Source organism: Puma concolor, chromosome A2, assembly GCF_028749965.1.
Source record: "Puma concolor isolate L17-30 chromosome A2, mPumCon1.1.hap2, whole genome shotgun sequence".
Lineage (NCBI taxonomy): Eukaryota > Metazoa > Chordata > Mammalia > Carnivora > Felidae > Puma > Puma concolor.
This window is the reverse complement of record NC_141668.1, coordinates 145652562-145675400: the sequence shown is the minus strand read 5'-3', so window position 1 is coordinate 145675400 and position 22839 is coordinate 145652562. Positions and strand designations below refer to the sequence as shown.

The 22839-nt window shown below is 47.5% G+C and overlaps 1 protein-coding gene across 6 annotated transcripts in view; it reads left to right on the top strand.

The window, feature by feature from the left end:
* FLNB (filamin B) overlaps positions 1-22839 on the top strand; it is a 144629-nt gene that overhangs the window by 101131 nt on the left and 20659 nt on the right. The window contains exons 25-39 of one of the 6 annotated variants that reach the window (XM_086697807.1): positions 2124-2291; positions 3583-3675; positions 4467-4590; positions 6314-6470; positions 7761-7950; positions 9646-9893; positions 12316-12354; positions 13104-13206; positions 13797-13937; positions 17348-17476; positions 18537-18710; positions 20110-20268; positions 20556-20759; positions 22003-22155; positions 22262-22384. In XM_086697807.1, coding sequence (XP_086553933.1) covers positions 2124-2291; positions 3583-3675; positions 4467-4590; positions 6314-6470; positions 7761-7950; positions 9646-9893; positions 12316-12354; positions 13104-13206; positions 13797-13937; positions 17348-17476; positions 18537-18710; positions 20110-20268; positions 20556-20759; positions 22003-22155; positions 22262-22384 — 2205 coding nt within the window. Of the gene's footprint in view, positions 1-2123; positions 2292-3582; positions 3676-4466; positions 4591-6313; positions 6471-7760; positions 7951-9645; positions 9894-12315; positions 12388-13103; positions 13207-13796; positions 13938-17347; positions 17477-18536; positions 18711-20109; positions 20269-20555; positions 20760-22002; positions 22156-22261; positions 22385-22839 lie in introns of all 6 variants that reach the window. The other 5 variants (XM_025916227.2, XM_086697810.1, XM_086697809.1 and 2 more) reach the window with 5 other exon arrangements.

Below are 22839 nucleotides of genomic sequence, written 5' to 3'. Positions count from 1 at the left end.
GCTCTGCAGTTGGGGGGATGGTAGAGGAGAGTACAGAGAACAGATGGAAGGCTGTTCTCAGGAGAGATGATGTGGTAGGTATCCACATCATCACCCAGGCAGGGAGCAGTGGAGAAGACAATCTCCTGGTCGTGGAGATAACAACACCGTTCTGACTTTATTGGGAAGGTCTGGTGGATGCCATCAGCTTTGGAGTTCCCCTTGCAGAAGAGGGGTGCGGGCTTGGGCCCCTGTGGCTGATGCAGGAGCATGAAGCAGACGGCTATCTTTGAGAATTACAATAAAGAGAGACCCACTTGGAATTTTCTTACCAGAGGTAGATGGTACGTTGTCATGTTTCAGACTCTCTGTTGCCTCTCAGAGCTGAATATCAGCTTTTCCCAGATCCCAGGCCCTTCCCAGGCAAAGTTATTTAGGAAAGTGTTGGTTAGTTGTCTTAGTATTGGGCTGCTTAGCTAAGGTAACTCATGTGGTGTTGAGCTGTGAAACATACCTGCTAGCTTCTGATTTGCTCTCATGGGAATTCTGATTGGTTAAACATAGTCCAGTATTTCCTGGCCTGGTACAGACCTGTAGTGGAGTTATTAGTTTACCCGCTGTGGCCTATTAGTTTCCTCTGGTGGGCCAGCTGTGGTCGGTTGGTGGTGGTTCTTAGATCAACTGGATCAACTGGGATAAGGGCATCAGGAAGAAGAGCTGCTGTGATTGGCTTTTGATGTCTGCCTGGGGCACAGCATGGGGGGCAGGTAATGCTTGGTATCTGCCACCTCATACCTCGGGTCTAAAGTCATTTTGTTAGTTCTTGGCTACTCTCATGCAGAGTTCAGACACCTTCCAGTGGGGGCTCTGACTTGGAGATCAGCCTCAGGGGTAGTCGATGGCCATCACCTGCTGACACTGAAATTCTCAGCCGTTTCTCTGTAAACTGAAGCTCCCTTTTGTTTCCCTAAACCCAAACATGGAGGGTGATGTTTGTCTTTGCCAGGGTCAGCCATTTATTTCAGCCAGCTGAAAACTTTGATGCCGTCAAAACCCAGCTATTGCTAAAAAGCCAAGGTCTCTGTTCTTTGTGGGATCTTGTAATGTACCACCCCTAATTCTACAACAGATAAATTGGGGGGGATGCAAAGCAGAGACACCTGAGTTTGTGTGGCAGTTAGAAGTCATTAATTTTGCCAGCCTTCTTGGGGAACACAAGGACTTCTGCGCACAGCGAGAGATGCATATCACTGCCCCTCGGTGATGGACTTGGAAGCCAGAGGGGAGCATGATTCCAGAGCCATTGGGGCTCCCGTTTCTGACTCAGCTCTGAGGAGGTCTTCCTCTGTCCCCCTTGGTGGGGGAATCCCATGAGGGTCCCTGGTCCAGCCCTGGCTTCTCTGTTCAGTGCTCGTCTTGCAAATCCTGATCACACAGCATTTTCTGTTAACTTGGTCTTTAAAACAAATACCTTCAAAGAGTCAGAGGACCACAGCTGACACGGAGAAAGCAAGGGTTCACCCAATGACCAGGGAACCAAGCAGGCTACGTTGCTGGGGGAGGATTCCAGGAAGCCCTCGGGAGCTGTTTGGGGAGAGAATATTGAATGTGGGCCAAAAGGCCTCCCTGCCTCTATAGCCCTTTCCACTTCTTTCTTCCACCACTCAACTGTCTTCCTTCATTTTCCTCAATAGCCTGTCTTTCCCCTCACCTCCAGTCCTCTGCATATGCCCATCACAGCTTAAAACCCTTCTCCATCTGCTTCCTGGGTGCTATCTGTTCACTCTCATGTTTCAGCTTCAGTGTCACTGGAAAGCTTCCCCTGGCCTCCTGAAGACTGGACTCATTGCCTTCTAAGTGCCCCACCAGGGCTTGTCCATGCCCTTAACATGTTATGTGATAGTACAGTGCCTTGTGTGCCTCGCCCTTCTACATTGTGGGTTCCTCAAGGGCCATTAGCCACTCTGGGCCCAGCACCTGGCACAGTGTCTAGATGGAGTGGATGCACATGGGTGCACATACAGCAAGGTGGGGGGCACTGACTGAGGTCCAAACCACCAAGGGCCCATGTGGAGCAGCAGTGTGATTCTGGGTGCACACAAGGCAAGGCTCCCGTGCTCAGAATCCTGTGACTTGTTTTCCAGGCAGTCCCTTCAGAGTTCCAGTGAAAGATGTCGTGGATCCTAGCAAGGTCAAGATTGCCGGCCCCGGACTGGGCTCCGGTGTCCGAGCTCGCATCTTGCAGTCTTTCACAGTGGACAGCAGCAAAGCCGGCCTGGCCCCACTGGAAGTGAGGGTCCTGGGCCCACGAGGTGAATATGCATCCTGCCCCCCTGCTGACATTCACCTGCCCCAGATGGGGGCAGCTGTGAGCCACAGCAGGCACTTTACTTTTGAGTTTGGTCATGAACTTAAAATTAAATTTCTTAAATTGCTTTATTGCTCCATACTCTAAACAGGAGAAGCTCCTGCTTAATAAGCAGGCAGACCTCTTCTTTCTCTAGTGGTCTTTCCCCTATTTAATAATATGGCTCTGAGTGTCTTTTTAAATTAAAAAAAATTTTTTTTGATGCTTTTTATTTATTTTTTTTGAGAGAGAGAGAGACAGACCTGAGCCCCAGGGGAGGGGCAGAGAGAGAGGGAGACACAGAATCAGAAGCAGGCTCCAGGCTCTGAGCTGTCAGCACAGAGCCCAATGTGAGGCTCAAACCCGCAAACCGTGAGACCATGACCTGAGCCAAAGTCGGACACTTAACTGACTGAGCCACCCATGAGCCCCTCTAAATGTCTTTTTAAATTTTTATTTTTCTTAAGTAGTGAGATGAAGCAAGTAGTCTTTGGGCTCTCCCATGTAATACTGTTAAAACTGCTTGATTACACATTTCAGCATTTGTGAGGTGACTGGGGTTGGTCTGGAATTTGGGTGGGCAATGGGGTTGGAGGTGATAATTTTCTTCGAGGTGCCTTTGTGCCCATGTGGAACACACTCCAAATTTCTGGAAATGACAGCTACTCCTCCCATGCGACACATGGCTTTGTCATTGTCCCAACTTCCTGGAGGGAGAGGGTCTCTTGGGAAATGGCCTTTGTTGCCAGTTTGGCCTGCCCTGTTGGCAGCCTGGAACGCTGGGGTTCAGTAAGGCTAGCAGGCCATTTTGGGACAAAGCCCTGAAGTGCATTGAAGTTTACCTTATTTGGTAGACGATCACATTTCCTCTTCTAGCATTTAAAGTGTGCCATTCTCTGCTTAATTTCTTAAATTATCTGGATTTTTCCCCAGTGATGTGTTCTTGGCTTCACAGAAATGGCAATTGGGGGCTTCCTTCTTTGAAGAGGAACTTTCTCCTTAATGGGGTTCAGCAGGAGGTTATGCCCTTTGAAGCTCAGGGCAGACGTGGTTTGAGGGAAATGAGGTCATGGGGCTGGAATCTGATTCTAATAGTCACTCAGCTTGTATGACCTGTGTGTGTGTGTGTGTGTGTTGTGTGTGTGTGTGTGAGAGAGAGAGAGAGAGAGAGAGAGAGGAGGGGGGTGCTTTACTTAGATATCTACCTCTATTATATTATTATGGAGGATTCTGAAGTAACAGCCTTTTAATTTTAGTTGATGAGGTGGATTCCCAGTCATGGCGCAGCCCCTTGAAAGCCATTTCAGAGTTCTTTAAAGGTGACCCGAAGGGTGACTTTACGGAGACAGGTTTGCATTTTCCTATTGCCTGCTGCTCTAATTTATGTGACCTGACTGCCTCTTGCTGGCTTCATCCTTCAAATTGCCTTGCTCCTGCCTCCTCTGCTTTGCATACTGAGTAGACCATGCTTTGCTTAACCTACTCTGCCGTTAACCCATCCTTGATGCTCACGTTCAGAACTGGGATCTGGAATCTACCAACCCAATGCATGCCTCGATTATGTTTTAACATAGTCTCTAACCATCCCCTATAGGCATCACTTTGAAGGTCCCCTCACCCCATGAGATTGACACCCTCACCTGTCCTGCACCTATGCCCATCCTGCCGGCGCCATACTGGTCTTTGATCAAAGGTGGCCATAAGTCTTGACTGGCCAGCCCACTGGTTAATTTTTTCTGTTCAGAATTGTGGACTCTTTGGCCCTTCCTCAGCTATACAGTAAAATTGCCACATCCCAAGCATGCCTAACCAGCTTGAAAGGGTAGAGCATGTCTGCAACATGCATCTTTGCACAAGCATGGGCAGTCTCCTTAATTATACTCAAGGGCTGACTGAGTGTACTTTAGCCAACAGAAAGCTAAAGGTGTCTCTTGGGGTCATTTCTGCAACCATGAATTGGGGATCCTGTCTCCTGTGATTTCTCAGGCCTCTGATTATGGCCTGCCTGCCTTAATGTTACTCATCAGTGGAAACCAATGTGATTGGTTTGGGGATGAATGTGATTCTGTTTCAAACTCAGCCCAGGGTGGAGTGAAGGAGAGTCCAAGCAGTTCCTCAGACTTCTCATTTCTGTTCTCAGGCCTGGTGGAGCCGGTGAACATAGTGGACAATGGGGATGGCACACACACAGTGACCTACACCCCATCCCAGGAGGGGCCTTACATGGTCTCGGTTAAATACGCTGATGAAGAGATCCCTCGTAGGTAAGCTCCTGACACTTACAGAAGGGGGTCCAAACCAGCCTGAAGCCTACTCCTCTGCAGGATTGACCAGCACTGCCTTGGTGATCCACTCATCCATTCATTTATCCATCTGTCCATCCACCTATCCACCCACCCATTGGTCTATCTACCCATCTACCCATCCATCCACCCAACCATCCATCCATCCACTCAACCGTCCGTCCATCCATCCATCCATCCATCCATCCATCCATCCATCCATCCATCTATCCATCCATCCATGCACCCACTCACCCACCCAGCCATCTATCCACCCATCCATCCACCCATCAGATCAGCAGGTATCACCGAGAACCTGCATGTTCTGCACAGGTATATCAATACACTAGCTTTGATATTTGTGTCTGCTCCTTTCTTAGCATCCTGTTTCCTCCTACTTTGTTCTTTTCAGCCATCTTTAATTTAAAGACAAGCTAAAATTAAGGAGTTGGGAATCTTCGAAGAAACAAGGAATGCATTAATTCATCAAAGTCTTCTTTCTGGTGGCCTTGCAAGTAGTTTTCTGATTAGGACAAAGATTTTTACTTTTTGACTTCTTTACTTTTTTTTAACTTTTTTACTTCTTTTGAGGATTTGGTTGGCAATAGCATTCCCAGAGGGTGTTGGATAGAAACCTATTCCTCAGTCATATTAATATGAAATGTTTCCTACATTCTTCCACTCTCCAAACAGCCTCTGAAGGTTTCTTTTTCTACTCCTTAAGATGAAAAAATTTTAGGGGCGCCTGGGCGGCTCAGTCGGTTAAGCGTCCGACTTCGGCTCAGGTCACGATCTCACGGTCTGTGAGTTCGAGCCCCGCGTCGGGCTCTGGGCTGATGGCTCAGAGCCTGGAGCCTGCTTCCGATTCTGTGTCTCCCTCTCTCTCTGCCCCTCCCCCGTTAATGCTCTGTCTCTCTCTGTCTCAAAAATAAATAAACGTTAAAAAAAAATTAAAAAAAAAAAAAGATGAAAAAATTTTGCCCATATCCCTAATATACATATAGCTCTAGGTATATAGAAATATATAATTTATTTATTTATTTATTTATTTATTTTTCAACGTTTATTTTTGGGACAGAGAGAGACAGAGCATGAACGGGGGAGGGGCAGAGAGAGAGGGAGACACAGAATCGGAAACAGGCTCCAGGCTCTGAGCCATCAGCCCAGAGCCCGACGTGGGGCTCGAACTCACGGACCGCGAGATCGTGACCTGGCTGAAATTGGACGCTTAACCGACTGCGCCACCCAGGCGCCCCGAAATATATAATTTATATATTATATTTATGTATTACTTTGTTAATAGGTAATTCACCATCTGAAGCATTCTAAAAATAGAAAAGAAGATGATAGAATATTAATTTTATTATTCTAATTATTTATTCCATTATTGTCTCTTAATTCCAATATTCCCTTCCCATTTGGTAACCATTTTCTTAGCATAACAACAGTGAGTTAACCTTGTCTCCCAAATCAACTTGGGGATTAGTGTGTATCGCATGGAATGCACTCAGGGAAAGCCAGTCTGTCATATGATGGTTACATGGTTGTAAATTTCTGCTGGGTTTAAGGTACTTAAGTCACCCGCTATCTTATCTGCTATAGAAATCCCTCATTTCAAGCCCAGTCTCTGTGTAAGGGAGATAAAGATGCAGCAGGGGTTGATGGTATCCACACTGACTGGGGATATGTGTGTGTGTCTTTCAAGTCCCTTTAAGGTCAAGGTCCTTCCCACATATGATGCCAGCAAAGTGACTGCCAGTGGCCCTGGCCTCAGTTCCTATGGTGTGCCTGCCAGTCTACCTGTGGAGTTTGCAATCGATGCCAGAGATGCCGGGGAAGGCCTGCTTGCTGTTCAGATAACGGTAACTTTGAGTTATCTTCTAGGGTCCAACTTTATTAATAAAGACCTGATTTCCCGGCCAGGGATAAGAATAAGGTTTTAATAACCAATTTGTGGCCTGATGCAAGTGTTTGACAGTTTTGTTCTTTTTTTCCAACCAGAGAGTCAGTAATTGTGCCAGAGAACAAACAGGCTTGCCTGAGTGAGAGGTCTGAAGGGGTAGCTCCAAATACCACGTGTGGATGAATCTCATGTATTTTGATCTCTATTATATCTGTTCCTCTGTTTTTCTTTTAAAATGTTTTCAATTACTCATCGGATTAGTTAGGACTAAGCTTTGCTGCGTATCACAATATACCCGGCAAACAAGAGTGGCTTAAACACATGGGATTATTCCCTCTGTTTAAACAAGCCGGGAGGCAAGCCACCTGGGTGCTATATGGCTCCGCAGAGAAGCAGGCTCCATCTCTCTGCTCCTGTGTCCTGACTGTGGCTTCTGCTGGAGGCCTCCTCGTGGACCACGGGCCCTCTGATGCACATGGCAGGCTGGAAGGAGGAAGAGGAGCAGCAGGGGAAAAGGGGACTTTCGAGTCAATGAGCCACTTCAAGCAGCCCTGTGTACTTCCACTTCTCTTGCATTTACTGGAACTTTGTCACAAGTCACATGGCCATACCTGGTAGCAGAGGATGCTAGGAGGTGGGAGCAGTGCACCCAGCCAAGAATTGGGCACCTTTTACTAAAGAGAAAAGGGAGAGAGTGGATGTGGTGGTGCAAGTGCAGGAGCCCTCTTGTCTCCCTGTATTTCAGTGGATCCGGAGCTCAATCACTACTTGTTCACTTGACCGAAAAATTCCTAAACGTTGACCATGTCCATATGGTGTTAAAGAGATCTGTGACGGGGCGCCTGGGTGGCGCAGTCGGTTAAGCGTCCGACTTCAGCCAGGTCACGATCTCGCGGTCCCTGAGTTCGAGCCCCGCGTCAGGCTCTGGGCTGATGGCTCAGAGCCTGGAGCCTGTTTCCGATTCTGTGTCTCCCTCTCTCTCTGACCCTCCCCTGTTCATGCTCTGTCTCTCTCTGTCCCAAAAATAAATAAACATTGGAAAAAAAATTAAAAAAAAAAAAAAAAAAAGAGATCTGTGACTCTTTCTTCTCCCTAGCCCCACCCCCCAAAAAGATTGTATTAAGCCAGTAATCCTGTCTCTTCCTGAAGAGGGGTGCAAATCAATGAGCAGAGTGTGTCTCGGTTTCCCATGAATGGTTTCTGCATCTTGATGACAACATCTTAAATAGCATTTCTCTGTGATTCCCAGGACCAAGAGGGAAAGCCCAAAAGAGCCACTGTCCACGACAATAAAGATGGCACGTATGCCGTCACCTACATCCCTGACAAGACCGGACGCTATATGATTGGGGTCACCTATGGGGGGGATGACATCCCATTGTCTCCCTACCGCATCCGGGCCACACAGACAGGAGATGCCAGCAAGTGTCTGGCCACAGGTGAGTGCAGGTCAAGGTCAGGAGTGTGGGCTTTGGAGTCAGAAAGCCAAGGGCTAGCCCGTCTCTACCACTTAATAGCTACGTGATTAGGGCAGGTTGCTCAACCACCCTGAGCTTCAGTCAGACTCAGATAGAAGATCTTTCTGAGAACATTTGAATTCAAGAAACTCTTCTCAGGATCAGAGATAGTTTTGCAGGGTTATTGCAAAGATCAGATGAGGTCAGGCATGAACAATGCTTAGCACGGTGCCAGGCGCATGGAAGCTATTATTATGTTACTTTTGAAGTGGGCGCTTTGGTTGAGAGATAGTGGCTCCCATGAAAAGCTGCACATCTGTGCCTCCCTTTCATGAGTCAATGGTTTAATTATTTAAGATTTATTCAAGAGCATTTCGGGTCAGCGTTAGAGAAACGCGTTCAGGGATCTAGGTTTTTTCCTTAGCACTGGAGACTGTGCCTGTATCTCTCAGAATGTCTCCAGGAATACATTTGAGCATCATACTTCCTTCAGTTTCTAAGACATGAAGACCATCATGGGCCCTTCCGTTTCTAAGAACAGCTCTTGCTACTCTGATGCTACTGCACCAGATTCCTCAACATGAATTCCCATCTCTGAGATGAAACAGATTTGCTTCTCTTTACATCACACATAGGTCCACTGTGGATGTGTTCTATTTCTCTCCCATCTTCTCTTGTTCTGAATGGGGAAAAACTTTTGGCTTTTAGAGCAAGTTGTAAACTCCTCAACTTGGCAATTTTGGGCTCAAAAATTGAGAAATTTTGAAATACTGGCCAGTCCAATTTGCCACCTCTTAGGTCTGTGCTGTGCCAGGTACAACTAGATTGCCTTTGCTAACCTGTGGGAGTGATGATACTGGGTGTGGACTTACTCCCTGCTTTCCAGGCCCTATTCCCTCCTTTGCTGGGGCGGAATCCTGAGCAGAATATTCTCAGCCTGGGGGCTCTCGGAGGCCACAGTTCTCTGTCTGTCATTCAAGACCTTCCACAAATTGGCCCCAGGCTTCCTTCTACTACTCACTGTCTGAGCAACATGTTCGTAGCACTCCCTGTTGCTTCTACACACTTGGAGGGTTTTTTAAATTGTTTTGCCAGTGTGCTTTTAGTTCACTCTTCTACACTTCCTGATATGTGGATCCTGTATGAAGGGGTGCCACAAGTCAGACAGATAGAGACTAGTCATGGTTTGGAGACAGAGGTTCTATGTCTCCCCTAGCCAAGAGTACCTGTCCTTCAGAATTCAGCCATTCCCCTTATCTCAAAAAGCCCTTTGTCAATGTGGCAACCCTGGGATATACATTCTTAGGACTTTATTTATAGAGATGTACTACAGGACTCTTCTCTGAAGAACAATTGATAATTTTTTCTGTACTTAGCTCCTCCTCCGCGTTTCCACAATACATTGAGCTATCATTCCTGGTGCCTGGCCTACATCTGCCTGCCTGTTAGGTTAGGAACATCTTGAGAGCAGGGACTGTGTTTGGATCACTTTGGTGTGTACCTTGCCCTTAAGAAAATGCCCAGTATATATTTGTTTAGGGAAGTTGACCGTCATCCCCATACCCTTGAATGCTTGAACCTTGAATCACCCACATGAATGTGAGATTTGTTCTCGGGCCTCCAGGGCCCTTGTCTACAGCTAGAGCTTCCATTTTCTTCCCCTGAACTTTTCTACAGGTCCTGGAATCGCCTCCACTGTGAAAACCGGCGAGGAAGTAGGCTTTGTGGTTGATGCCAAGACCGCTGGGAAGGGGAAAGTGACCTGCACGGTTCTGACCCCAGACGGCACCGAGGCTGAGGCCGATGTCATCGAGAACGAGGATGGCACCTACGACATCTTCTACACGGCTGCCAAGCCAGGCACCTATGTGATCTATGTGCGCTTTGGCGGCGTTGATATTCCCAACAGCCCCTTCACTGTCATGGTAAGGAAAATTCCTTCCCTAGAGCACTCTGCTAGGATAGAAATAGTAACAGCTGCCATTCGTTAAATCCTGGCTAGAACATCCCCTTCCAGTTTTTTTCTTCAAAAAATTTTTCTTAAGTAGTCATGACCTTATAGAGTCCTAGAATAATCTCTAGAAATCCAGAGACCCTTGGCTCTAAGAGTTTTTAAGGAACCTTATTGGCCACCAAAGTATCTGTCATGCTAAGGGTCTTAAGCAATATCCTGGCCTAAGCCCAGCTCAGAAAGATACACTTTGACAGAAAATGTTTGTAAGTAAAACATCACATTTTTTATTCTGCTTATTCTCCTCCTTCCTCCTCCCTCATGTCCACGGCCTTGAGGAGAGAGGTTCCTGATGCCGTTATGTCTGCAGACTTGACTTGTATCCCAGGACACAAAGTACCTCCAGTTTTGTTTTGGAAAGATTCAGATTTTGCATAGGTGCGGGAAATAGCATGTCTTTTGAATAGTAACACCTGGTGCAAAGGGAAACCATTATGTGGGCCTCTGGGCCAGAGAATGGTGAGGTTCTTTAATTTTCAGCGAGTGACTTTTGGACCTTCCTCTGAAGGTCCTTCAGCCAAGAAAAGATTAGAAATCTCATTTGACCTTGAGAAAACCAAGCATTGTTGGCCCTTTTGCAGGTGAGGTATAGGAACAAGGCTCAGGCTCAAGTTCACTGAGCCCAGAGTGCCTGCTGTGGACAGCCACCAGGTGCTATGGGTCTCCCCTTACACAGTGTCCTTTGATGCCATGGGCAACAGCGGTGCTCAACCACAAAGTTCTTATAAGGCCTCTGTGACTTGGCCCCACACAGCCTGTGAAGCCCCTTCTCACGATTTCACTTTATGTAGCGATAGAGAAGAGACTACATTCCAAAGAGAAGGCCATGCCTCCCATCCAAACAGTCTGTAATCTATTGCAGCCCTTTTTCCCCCTTTCCGTAGATATTTGTTTATCTGTAAACATTCTGCCAAGAATCTGGAGGCTCCTTTTTGTCTCAAGGATGTAAACCCTTGTCAACTTTGAGCCTGTTCATTTGGGAGTGTTTTTCTCCTTCAATAGAAAAGGGTGAGAAGAAATGCAGCTAGAGAGTTTATATCCTTATTTCCAGAGAAGGGCCCCAGTTACAGTTTTAAGAATCCGTTTTAGCCTGTAGCAGGTTTTATCTGGTGAATTAGAATATATAGGCATCATGGAAGAGTGGTCCCCGGGCCTTGCTGGTGCAATGAGCTAGGCAGAAAAGGGCAGTCACCCACAGTACCTGGTTTGGGTCTTTATTCTCCTGTTCCAAGCTTTCTCCAGCCTTACCTAGATAGACTTTCTTTGTATGTGGATTCCCTGCCTCTCTCTACAGACTTGTGGCCAAAAGGACATGAACACACAGTACTGCCTTCACAGCTCATGTATCAGGGAGGCCCAGCAGGCTGGTTCAGTTAAATACATCATGAAGCCAGCTTATCTGCTCATCACTGTTGAGAATGGATTGAAGGCCATAGCGTGGCCATTGAAAGATCGTCCTCCTGGCCAATTTGCCCCTGCATGGCCCCACGGTATAAGAGAGCCCTAGAAGATGGGGAGAGGGCTGTTTCAAAAATTGAAGCCTTTTTAAATGAAGTCCCCTTTCCGCAGATGCCAAAATACAAAGGAGTAAATGCAGGCATGTAGGCCTTCCTCCAGGGGGTGGCCTTCCAGTTCGTTGTTGACTGTGGTAAAAGATGATCCCTCCCTTATCAGGTCGATTGGAACATGAAGTCTGTGGTTTGAAGCAAAAATGAGCTTATAAAGACTTTTAACACATTAAGACCATGGACCCTTACCAAATAACAGGAGACCACTTTTCCAGTTTCATGCCACAGAAGTGACTAGCGTTCATTTTTCCCATTTGCACAACACACACATCAACTTCATGCGTGGGGTCACATCATACACATTGCTTTGTAACTTGCTTCCGTCCCTCAGGGTGTCATACGTACCCTTCCACATTAATTCATCAGACTTGGTAGCTTCTTCAGGTGTACAGGTTTACATAATTTACTTACCTGACTCCCTGCCAGTTGGACGTTTTAGGTTAGGTCATGTTCTCATGACCATCAACAGCTGTGGTAAAACGCCTTGCATACATCACTTACCTGTGGACTTGCCTGCTAGCATGTCGATAGGCCTGCTTCATAGAGGTGGGATCATGGGTTCAAAGGGCATGTGGATTTGACCTTTGAAGAAAGGATCCCACTCGCTCTCCACAAGGGGAGAAAGAATGTAGGCTCCCGCTGGAGGGAGTGGCTCCCTGCTATGCAAGACGGAGCAGATGGGGAGGAAGCCAGCCTCAGGTTGTAGCATCTAAGTAGCAATGTCCCTTCAATGTGATTCCCAACTAATCTCCATTTGCCACTGACCAGGCCACAGATGGGGAAGTCGAGGCCGTGGAGGAGGCACCGGTAAATGCATGTTCCCCCGGATTCAGGCCCTGGGTACACTTTTTTTTTTTTCTCCTTTTTGCGTTTCTGTGTTTACTCAGCCTTCATTTCAGAAAAGCTGCAGCCTGCTTCTGGGGATTGCTTCAGCCCTCTGGGTGTCCTGGTCATTGGTTTGTCCCCCACTGATCAGTCCGTCACAATGATCCCCGCTTCCTCTGTAATGAGACCCACCCGTGTCATCGTATGCGCTCCACGAATCTCCAGCCGTCATGTCTGTGATCACGCTCGGTGTAGCCTGTCTCCGCGGTTCAGAGAAAGATGGGCCATCCTCAAGCCCTCCTGCTGACTCTCAGCCGCCACTAGCACATTTGGTTTCTGTTCACGGGGAAAGCCACCCGCTGCTACTTTCTGCCACTTAAAACGCACCTTCTTTTCCAGGCCACAAGCAACTAAACCTTTCCAGGTGGAGCCTCTTGGGACTCAGACATTGCTGTCTCTGACTTTTCCACTGTCCCGTGAGCACTGCTGGGAATTTTACAAGCAAACTGCCTAGTGATTTTTAGCAATTGGTCAGCATGACTTCTCCAGTCCTTCAGGTCCTGCTCTGGCCCTGGGGGCAGCTAGACTAAGCCCGTCCTGTACGGGCAGCCATGTCCCCACACCCCGGCTGCACTAGCTTGCAAAATTCCCAGTTGCTCTCTGCCCTCTGCTGTTTCATTGGCCCACACGGTTGTCCACTTTACCCAGTGACCACTGCTTCCTGTTTTTAGGTAACCGAAGAGGCCTATGTCCCAGTGAGTGACATGAACGGCCTGGGCTTTAAGCCTTTCGACTTGGTCATTCCATTTGCGGTCAGAAAAGGAGAAATCACCGGTAAGCACTGTCATGAAAGCCGCTTTGTTCTCACTCACTTGCACTAGCTTTCCAGAAGGGTGCCTGGGAGGTGGTTCCACCTGTCCCCGACACCTGGGGTCCTGAACCTAGCACCCCTGTTTCTTGCTGTGGGGGATCAGTCCATGAGCCCCTGAGATTACGACTGTCGGGTTCCTGTTCCTCCTTTTTTCCTGCCTTCTCTTATTCTTGCACCTTTCCAGATATGACATTGACACTGAAGCCTATTGTACAAGAGTTTCTTTCTCTTCTAGCCTCCTTTTAATGCCTCATTCTCTTTGAGTTGATACTCTGCTAATTCTCCTGGCCTTGTGGTCTTTTCTAGTCTTGTGTGAGCTTCTCATTTGTCAGAACAAAAGTAAAAAACTCTTTACTTGAGTTGCCTGCTGCATTTGTAGAAGAAAAAGGGAACAAAATAAAGGCAAACGTGTCTGTTTTCCCATTGTGGATCTTGGATGCTTCAGGCAGCAGTGAGTGCTCTTGCCTCTGAAGGCCACCTGGGCCTTTGTGCTCAGCTTCTCCGGGGGAAGCCCCTGGTGGGCTCATGGCTCTCTCTTCCTGTGCTCTAACAGGAGAGGTCCACATGCCTTCTGGGAAGACAGCCACGCCTGAGATTGTGGACAACAAGGACGGCACAGTCACCGTCAGATACGCCCCCACTGAAGTCGGGCTGCATGAGATGCACATCAAATACATGGGCAGCCACATCCCTGGTGAGTCAGGCTCGGCACCTTGGCCAGCACTCCCTGCAGGACAACAAGACTTGGGCCTGAATGTCTGGGAGGTTTGCAGAGACGTTCAGTTGGCTGCTATGTGGGAAACAGTTCTCGGTGGCAGAATCGGGAAGGCAGTGTCGGTGTCCCTGTGAAACCAAACAGCCCGTGACCCCAGCAGATCCAGCCACTCTCCAGAAGGGACAATGCAGCTAAGCATCCTGGGTCACAGTTCAGGCCCTTAGCTTCATGATTGTCTTTGTCACTATGCCGAGTGTGGCCACAGGGTGAGCTGGGAGAAAAATGTGAGGCGCACGAAGGGACTTTCCAGCCTGGCCTACAGAGCCCTATGGAGTGTGGGGTTTGGGGGCGGGAGAGAGAACAAGCTGCTTTATGTTCACAGTGCCCTTGACAAGGAAATTCAGCTCAGATTTTGTGTCCATCAACCAGCACAGTGTTATTCTTGTTTTTTTTTTTTTAAATTGTTCAAATGGTTCTCTATTTTTAAATTTAATATTTTGAGTAGGCAACATCTCCACATAGTTTAAAAAATGATGTGGGGAAAAGTTTCCTTCCCACCTGTATCGCCACCTGACCTCTCCTTGAACCTGACTACTGTTAATTTTTTATGTTGGATATCAGAACATTTTTAAGACTCTATAAACAAATGGGAAATACAGATTCTTTTCAAAAAAAAATTTTTTTTAACATCTATTTATTTTTGAGAGACAGAGAGCGTAAGTGGGGGAGGGGCAGAGAGAGAAGCAGACACAGAATCCAAAGCAGGCTCCAGGCTCTGAGCAAGCTGTCAGCACAGAGCCCGACACGGGGCTCGAACCCCCGAACCACGAGATCATGACAGCTAAAGTTGGATGCTCAACCAACTAAGCCACCCAGGTGCCCCTAAATTTTTGTTAGTGTTATTTATTTATCTTGAGAGAGAGAGAGCACAAGTAGGGGAGGGAAAGAGAGATTGAATCCCAAGCAGGCTCTGCACAGTCAGCACAGAGCCTGGTGCAGGGCCTGAACTCAGGACCCATGAGATCATGACCTGAGCCTAAATCAAGAGTCGGACGTTTAACTGACTGAGCCACCCAGATGCCCCAGGAAATATAGATTCTTAAGCCCTTTCCCACTTATGCATAAATAGTAGCATACACTACACATGGCTCTGACCTTGCCCTTTCCAGTCTAACTGTATATCCAGGAGAGTTTTGCGTGTCCTAATGATAGAGCATGTCTCACCGTTTGGATAAACCGTGATAGATTTCACCCTTCCCCCCATTGGAGAACATTCAGGTTCTTCTCTCCCTTTTGCTGTCGCTAGTCAGGCTGCAATGAATGGCCTTTATTCCATCATTTCACTCTCATGAAGGTATATCAGTGAGATTTAGTTCCCAGGGTAGGAATTGCTGGGCACAGGTATAGACATCTATCATTTTGATCGATCTTGCCAAATTGCCCTTCAGTGGGGCTCCCCCAATTCAGACACCCACCAGCAATGTAGACCAGCACCTGCTTTTCCACCAGTTTGCCAGTGGAATAATAGGCTGTCAGATTTTTGGATCTTGGCCACACTGACAGTTCAAAAACCAGTATCTTTGTGTTGCTTTATTTGTATTTCCCTTGTGAATGAGAGTGAGCAACTTTCTGTATGTTTAAGGACTATTTATATTTTTCTGTGAACTGAGCACTTATTTCCTTGGCCAGGTTTTTCCATTTGGCCATTGGCCAATATTCTGTATTGGCTTTGTCATAACAGTTTCTGAGAGCAAATTAAATGTTGGAGAGATTAGCCCTTTGTGATAGAAGTTAACAAATATTTTTCCCAGCTTGATATGTTTGTTGTGGTTCATGCATACATGTGTGCATAATGTTCGTTTAAAGTGAAAACATATTATCTACTTTTATCTAAATATTCTAAAGATGCAGATGTAGAGAAAGTAAAAAAATGTCTTCTCCCATTCCCTTCTACTTCCACTGCTGGGGTGTGTATCTTTCCAGATGTTTCTCTCTGTGCCTACCTACATGCATACATAAATTTGTTCTTCCAAGGAAATGAGATAATGGCATTAATATTATATAGCAACTTGCCTTTTTCTCTTTTTTATTTTTATTTTTAGAGAGTATGAGAGAGCATGAGCAGGGGATAGAGGCAGAGGTGGGGTCGAGGGAGAGAGAGAGAGAGAAAATCTGAAGCAGGAACTCAGCACAAGCCCTACACAAGATTTGATCCCATGACCCTGGGTTCATGACCTAAGCTGAAATCAAGAGTCGGATACTTAACCAACTGAACCACCCAGGCGCCCTTCCTTTTCCTCTTTATAATGAGACACATTATAGATAATCTCTCAAGTATAATATACACAGATCTCCCTCATTGTTTGTTTTTTTTAATGTTTATTTTTGTGAGAGAGAGAGAGCCCGCTCATGCACACACATCCATGGGGGAGGGGCAGAGAGAAGGAGAGAGAGAATCCTAAGCAGGCTCTGTGTTGTCAGGACAGAGCCCAACATGGGACTCAATCCCATGACCCTGGGATCATGACCTGATCTGAAATCAAGAGTTGGACGCTTAACTGACTAAGCCACCCAGGCGCCCCATTCCTCATTGTTTTTAATGAACTGCACAAGTAGACCAATGTTTATTTAACTGACCCCCTATTGTTGGACACTGCAGCCTTTTCCTAATTTGGATCTGGGCACTGTGGAAATGAAGTCCTTGTACAGGACTGGGAGCAGGGTGGGGAGAAAGATTTCTAGGGATACATTCCTAGGGGCCTCACGGGGCCTTATATTTTGAAAGCATGGTAAATGGCCTTCCCAAAAGACCTTTCCAGTTGTGTTCCCTCCAGTAGTGGGTCATTTTTCCACATGGCCAGATGTTTCCTCCTTATTGGTTAAGTTGAGCTGCACTGCCCTGCTTGGGCCCCCCTCTAGACTGGAGCAACCTTGGGATTGTTTTTCTTGTGCAGTGATTGAAAAAATGGCAGCGAGGAGACCTGTTGGGTGTCCCAGCATGGTGAACTCTACTGGAGTCTCCTTTTTTTTTTTTTTTTTTTAATTTTTTTTAATGTTTATTTATCTTTGAGAGGCAGAGCGAGAGTGAGGGAGGGGCAGAGAGAGAGAGGGAGACAGAATTTGAAGCAGGCTCCAGGCTCTGAGCTGTCAGCACAGAGCATGACACAGGACTCAAACTCACGAACTATGAGATCATGACCTGAGCCGAAGTCGGACACTTAACCAACTGAGCCACCCAGGTGCCCCTGGAGTTTCCTTTCAATTTCTGCCTCTGTGTAGGAGATACCAGCCTTGCTTGCTATTAGGTGAATGTTAAGACACTGGTTGTCCAAGGTATGCATTTGTCCCTCCATGAGTCCCCCTCAATTTTGTGTTCTTTGCAAACCCAGAGAGCCCGCTCCAGTTCTACGTGAACTACCCGAACAGTGGAAGTGTTTCTGCATACGGTCCAGGCCTGGTGTATGGAGTGGCCAACAAAACTGCCACCTTCACCATCGTCACCGAGGATGCAGGAGAAGGTACTATGTGGTTATGTGGTTTTATGCTTCTGGCCATCCATTTGGAGAGTTAGGTGGACACATTTCCAGGGTAGCTTTTGTTTGTTTGTTTGTTTGTTTGTTTTTGGGAGGGGAGAGAGAGAGCATTAAGGAGCAGGGGAGGGGCAGAGAGGAGGTAGAGAGAGAGAGAATCTCAAGCAGGCTCCTTGCTGTTAGTGTGGAGCCCACCACGGGGCTCAACCTCACAAACTGTGAAATCATGACCTGAGCCAAAATCAAGAGTCAGATGATTAACCAACTGAGCCACCCAGGTGCCCCGTTTTTCATAAATGTCTTGTGTACAGCTGCTCTGTCTTACCCAAAACAGAACTTCTGAAGTCCTCTATGTTCTGATCGAAATCAGATTGATTATATGAAATGTTTTATGTGACTTGCCTGAAATTTAAGCATGTTTTGGGAAAATGATGGTTTTGCATTTGTTCTATCTTGCACATGTACAAATATCAAGTGGACTGACTACATGTGTTACCACCCATTCCAGATAAAGCTCTATGCCTATGACCATTGTCATCGTGGAGACTTCTAAATTTGTGATTCTTTTTTTTTTTTTTTTTTTTTTAAGATTTTATATTTAAGTAATCTCAACACCTGATGCAGGGCTCAAACTCACACCCCTTAGATCAAGAGTCACACGCTGCACCTACTGAGCCAGCCAGGCGCCCACCCAGGGATTTTCAGGATGGCATCCAGTGCCCAACCAACAGGGCTGTGTGTGTGTGACTCTCCCATACGCATGATTGGTGTGTAGGATGCTATTCCTTTCACGTCCCAAATATCCTTAAGAATAGAGAGAACTTCAGGGTCATTTGTAGTGAAGAAATCAGATGGTGGAGTGTCTTTCCAGTGGACAATTTTACCACGTGAACTGCTTTGTTCTGACGTGCCCCTGGCCTGTGGCTCCTGTGGCGTGTGTCAGTCTGTTGTTCCTCACATGGGGACTGCCCTGGATGAGGTGTGATCCCTGTTGAAACAAGGAATCTGTGTCTCCCTAAAGGTTCTCCTTCCTTCCTCCCATCCACAGGGGGCCTAGACTTGGCTATCGAGGGACCTTCAAAGGCCGAAATCAGCTGCATTGACAACAAAGATGGGACATGCACAGTGACCTACCTGCCCACCCTGCCAGGTGACTATAGCATCCTGGTCAAGTACAATGACAAGCACATCCCTGGCAGCCCCTTCACGGCCAAGATCACAGGTAAGGTCACCTGGCTTGCCGGGGGGCTTCCTGGAGGTATGGGGAAGTATAGCTGCCCTAACAGCCTCTCTCCCCATCAGACCAGCAACAGGAGGCTAGGCCTCTACATGGAGGTTTCACACAGACTCCTTAGGAAGGAATTGGGGTGTAAAATCACCGTTGGGTTGGCCTAATTCCTCCCTTACCTGGTAATCCAAGGAAAACCAAGCAGTGCCATTCGGAGGGCACTTTTTTTGTGCCAGTCTGACTGCAGCCTGCAAATAGCAGGCCCTCAGATAGAGGCATTCAGATACCTATTACATGGCTACATGGACCCAAAGATGCCCTTCAGCATCACTACTAGATAGATTTTCTCTCCATTTTACAGATGGAAAAACTGATGCTTGGAGAGACAGTGGCTTAGCCAAATTCAGACATGGGTATTCTGGGATTCAGATACACGTTATCTGATTCAAAGCCCACACTCCTAATGTCTGTTGTGCTGGCTGTGTTCATACCACGCTATCAGTGGGTTAAAAAGGAGATATGAGGGGCGCCTGGGTGGCGCAGTCGGTTAAGCGTCCGACTTCAGCCAGGTCACGATCTCGCGGTCCGTGAGTTCGAGCCCCGCGTCGGGCTCTGGGCTGATGGCTCGGAGCCTGGAGCCTGTTTCCGATTCTGTGTCTCCCTCTCTCTCTGCCCCTCCCCCGTTCATGCTCTGTCTCTCTCTGTCCCAAAAAAAATAAATAAACGTTGAAAAAAAAAAAAAAAATTTAAAAAAAAAAAAAAAAAAAAAAAAAGGAGATATGAGGGGGCACCTGGGTGGCTCAGTCAGTTAAGCTTCCAACTTCGGCTCAGGTCATGATCTCACGGTTTGTGAGTTCGAGCCTTGCGTTGGGCTCTGGGCTGACAGCTCGGAGCCTGGAGCCTGCTTCAGATTCTGTGTCTCCCTCTCTCTCTCTGTCTCTCTCTCAAGAATAAATATAACAAACATAAAAAAAATATTTTAAAAAACATTTAAAAAGGAGATAGGAAAGATGAGGTTCTTATCCCTAAGTTGTTTAGACCTGTCTATTAAGCAGTCAGCAGTCTTGTGTAGAAGATGATGAGTACTCACCTGAAGAATGCCCGAGACAATGGCAGACAGGTGACAGGTGCCTCCCACTGGCAAAGACTCCTTTAAAAAGTGGTCTGAGAAGACTCAAATTCCCAGTGCCTGCCAGTTCCCTTCAACCAGACGTGATTAGCAATCATTCATTGTTGGTTAGGTCTGCTTATTGTTCAAGACAGGTCTTTTCAATTAACTTTTGGTAATTAATTCTCACCTGATCATCTGTAAATGGCATGTGGAATGAGGGCTCCAGAGAGCTGGGGAGACCCACATGTAACAAGAGCCGCATTTGGGGGGGCTGTTTCCCAGATGACAGCAGACGGTGCTCCCAGGTAAAGCTGGGCTCTGCTGCCGACTTCCTGCTTGACATCAGCGAGACCGACCTCAGCACCCTGACGGCCAGCATTAAGGCCCCATCTGGCCGTGACGAGCCCTGTCTCCTGAAGAGGCTGCCCAACAACCACATCGGTGAGCCCAGGCCACCTTCCTGGCTGGAGCTGGGTGGGAGATGGGCATTCCCCTAGTCCGGTCCTGGGCAACTGGTAGCACATTAGAGTATGAGGTGATAAACCTTCTGGGTCACACGTGATAACAATCTGAGTGCGATTCTGCATGGCGATGTCAACCACGCTCTTGGATGCTGGCGAGTCAGGAGGGAAGTCCTGCTTCCCTTCTTGTGAGTGTGTCTCCCTCCCCCCTCCTCTCCTTCATCCTGTTCTCCCACCTTACAAACCCGAAGCTTTGCTCTGGTACAGGCATCTCCTTCATCCCCCGGGAGGTGGGTGAACACCTGGTCAGCATCAAGAAGAACGGCAGCCACGTGGCCAACAGCCCCGTGTCCATCATGGTGGTCCAGTCTGAGATCGGTGACGCACGCAGAGCCAAAGTCTATGGCCGTGGCCTGTCAGAGGGCCGGACTTTCGAAATGTCTGAATTCATCGTGGACACAAGGGATGCGGGTATGTGGGGATGCTCCCAGGAAAAGGCCCAGAGCTCACAGGAGTGATCTTTTTGCTTCTTTTCGTTTTTCCATCCTACCATCTTCCTTTTCTTTCTTAGCATCTCTCTAACTGTATGTAGGTCCTTATATGTGCGTTATCATTTAAGTCCCATGAGCCTCAGTGAAGTGGGAATTATATGCATTTTCTAGATGAAGAAACAGGCTTCTAAGAGTTAACAGCCCATCTGCTTCTGGCATTTGGATCCAGAGTCAAAACAGTTCACAGATCTCTGTCATTATGTGTACTCCCGCCATTCTCTGCAGCTTTTCCAGGGTCTCCTCGACTCAGCCCAAGCAAAGGAGGTTGGTCCAGCTGGCCAAGATTGTGTCAGCTGAGGGATGCTTTCGTGGAAATATGGAATCTCTTCCTGTTCCCTCTTTAAAATGGTTTGAATTTGGTTGGCCCTCTCCAAACTATGCCACATGACAGTATCTTCATTTTCTGCCTTCTTGAGTGATGGTCACATTGGTGACTTCTAGACAAAGTCACAGTCCCACGGAAGAGGCTAGAGACTTTCTGGTCCTGGTGAGTTGATGCTCCTTGTTGTTTCTTCAGGTTGTTAACCTTCAGATCTGCTGTCTTAATGGTTCCCTGGCTGGACATCTGAGGCACCTTGGGAGCAGTTTAAAAATTCAAATGGTCAGGCCTACAGCCGGTGATTAATACATGCCATTCTTGGAGGCGTGTGGCCAGAGTGGCTTTCCCAGTGGCTTCTGTGGGACAGGTGCTCTGTGGGATATTAATAGATACCCTTGAGAGGCTGCAGGTGGCTGAGCCAGTTGAGTGTCAGACGCTTAGTTTCAGCTCAGGTCATGATCCCAGGGTCATGGGCTCGAGCCCCCATGTCAGGCTCTGAACATGGAGCCTGTTTAAGTTCTCTCTCTCTCTCTTGCTTCCTCTCTCCTTGCTACCCACCCCTCTCCCTTGCTTGCTCACTCTCTCTAAAAAAAATTAAAAAATTAAATGGATATCATTGAGAAAAGAGTTCTATGGTCAAAGCCACGCTCAGCAGGGTTTTTCACTACAGGATTTCTCAGAGCTTTTAACCTGCTCCTCTGTCTGGGGCTGCCTACGTTACTGTCTTTCTGACATCTGGAAATAGCGGTTCGCATTTCCAGAGCCTGATGTCCTTGCTGCATGCATGGAACCCCCTACCCCCAGTGAGTTGCAGTCCCATCAGCTCTGGGCCACGGTGTTGCAGGTTATGGTGGCATATCCTTGGCTGTGGAAGGCCCCAGCAAAGTGGACATCCAGACAGAGGACCTGGAAGATGGCACCTGCAAGGTCTCCTACTTCCCCACTGTGCCTGGGGTTTACATCGTCTCCACCAAGTTTGCTGATGAGCACGTGCCTGGTGAGTCTGGTCCCCTCTGCCCTCCCCGTCTGACACCTAGGTTTTCTGTAAATGCTGTGCCTCAGCCTATCTGGGCTGCTCACAAGGGTCTTCTTGGTTCTTGCAGGGAGCCCGTTTACCGTGAAGATCAGCGGAGAGGGAAGAGTCAAGGAGAGCATCACCCGTACCAGTCGGGCCCCGTCTGTCGCCACTGTCGGAAGCATCTGTGACCTGAACCTGAAAATCCCAGGTGAGTATGAGTTGTTTAGGGGTCAGGGCGGTAGGCGCCACTAGAAACCACGTCCGGGTGTGACCTAGAACATACTAAGTCCTCTATGGGTGACTGCTTTTAAGTAAGTAAGTATTGTATTTATTTATATTTTTAATACTGTTTTTACAGAGCCCCACCTGAGAAAAAAAATCTGCTTACCTGCCACCTTTTTGCTCTTCTGAATGAAAATAGCTTTACTGTGTCACATGGGGGGAAGATAAATAAGCTTTTAGATTTGAATTTACTCTCTGTCGAATAGAGTCAGGTCAGTGAGAGAATTGACCCTGCTGATGCCAATATTTGGAAGTATTTCAGAAGTGTCAGCCTTATGGCATCCTCCCAAAGTTAGTTCTTCCCTTCCATCCCTAAAATGAGAGTGGAGACTGGGTGGGTGGGCCACATTCAGCCCTTTGGCCGTGAACTGTGTAAACAGA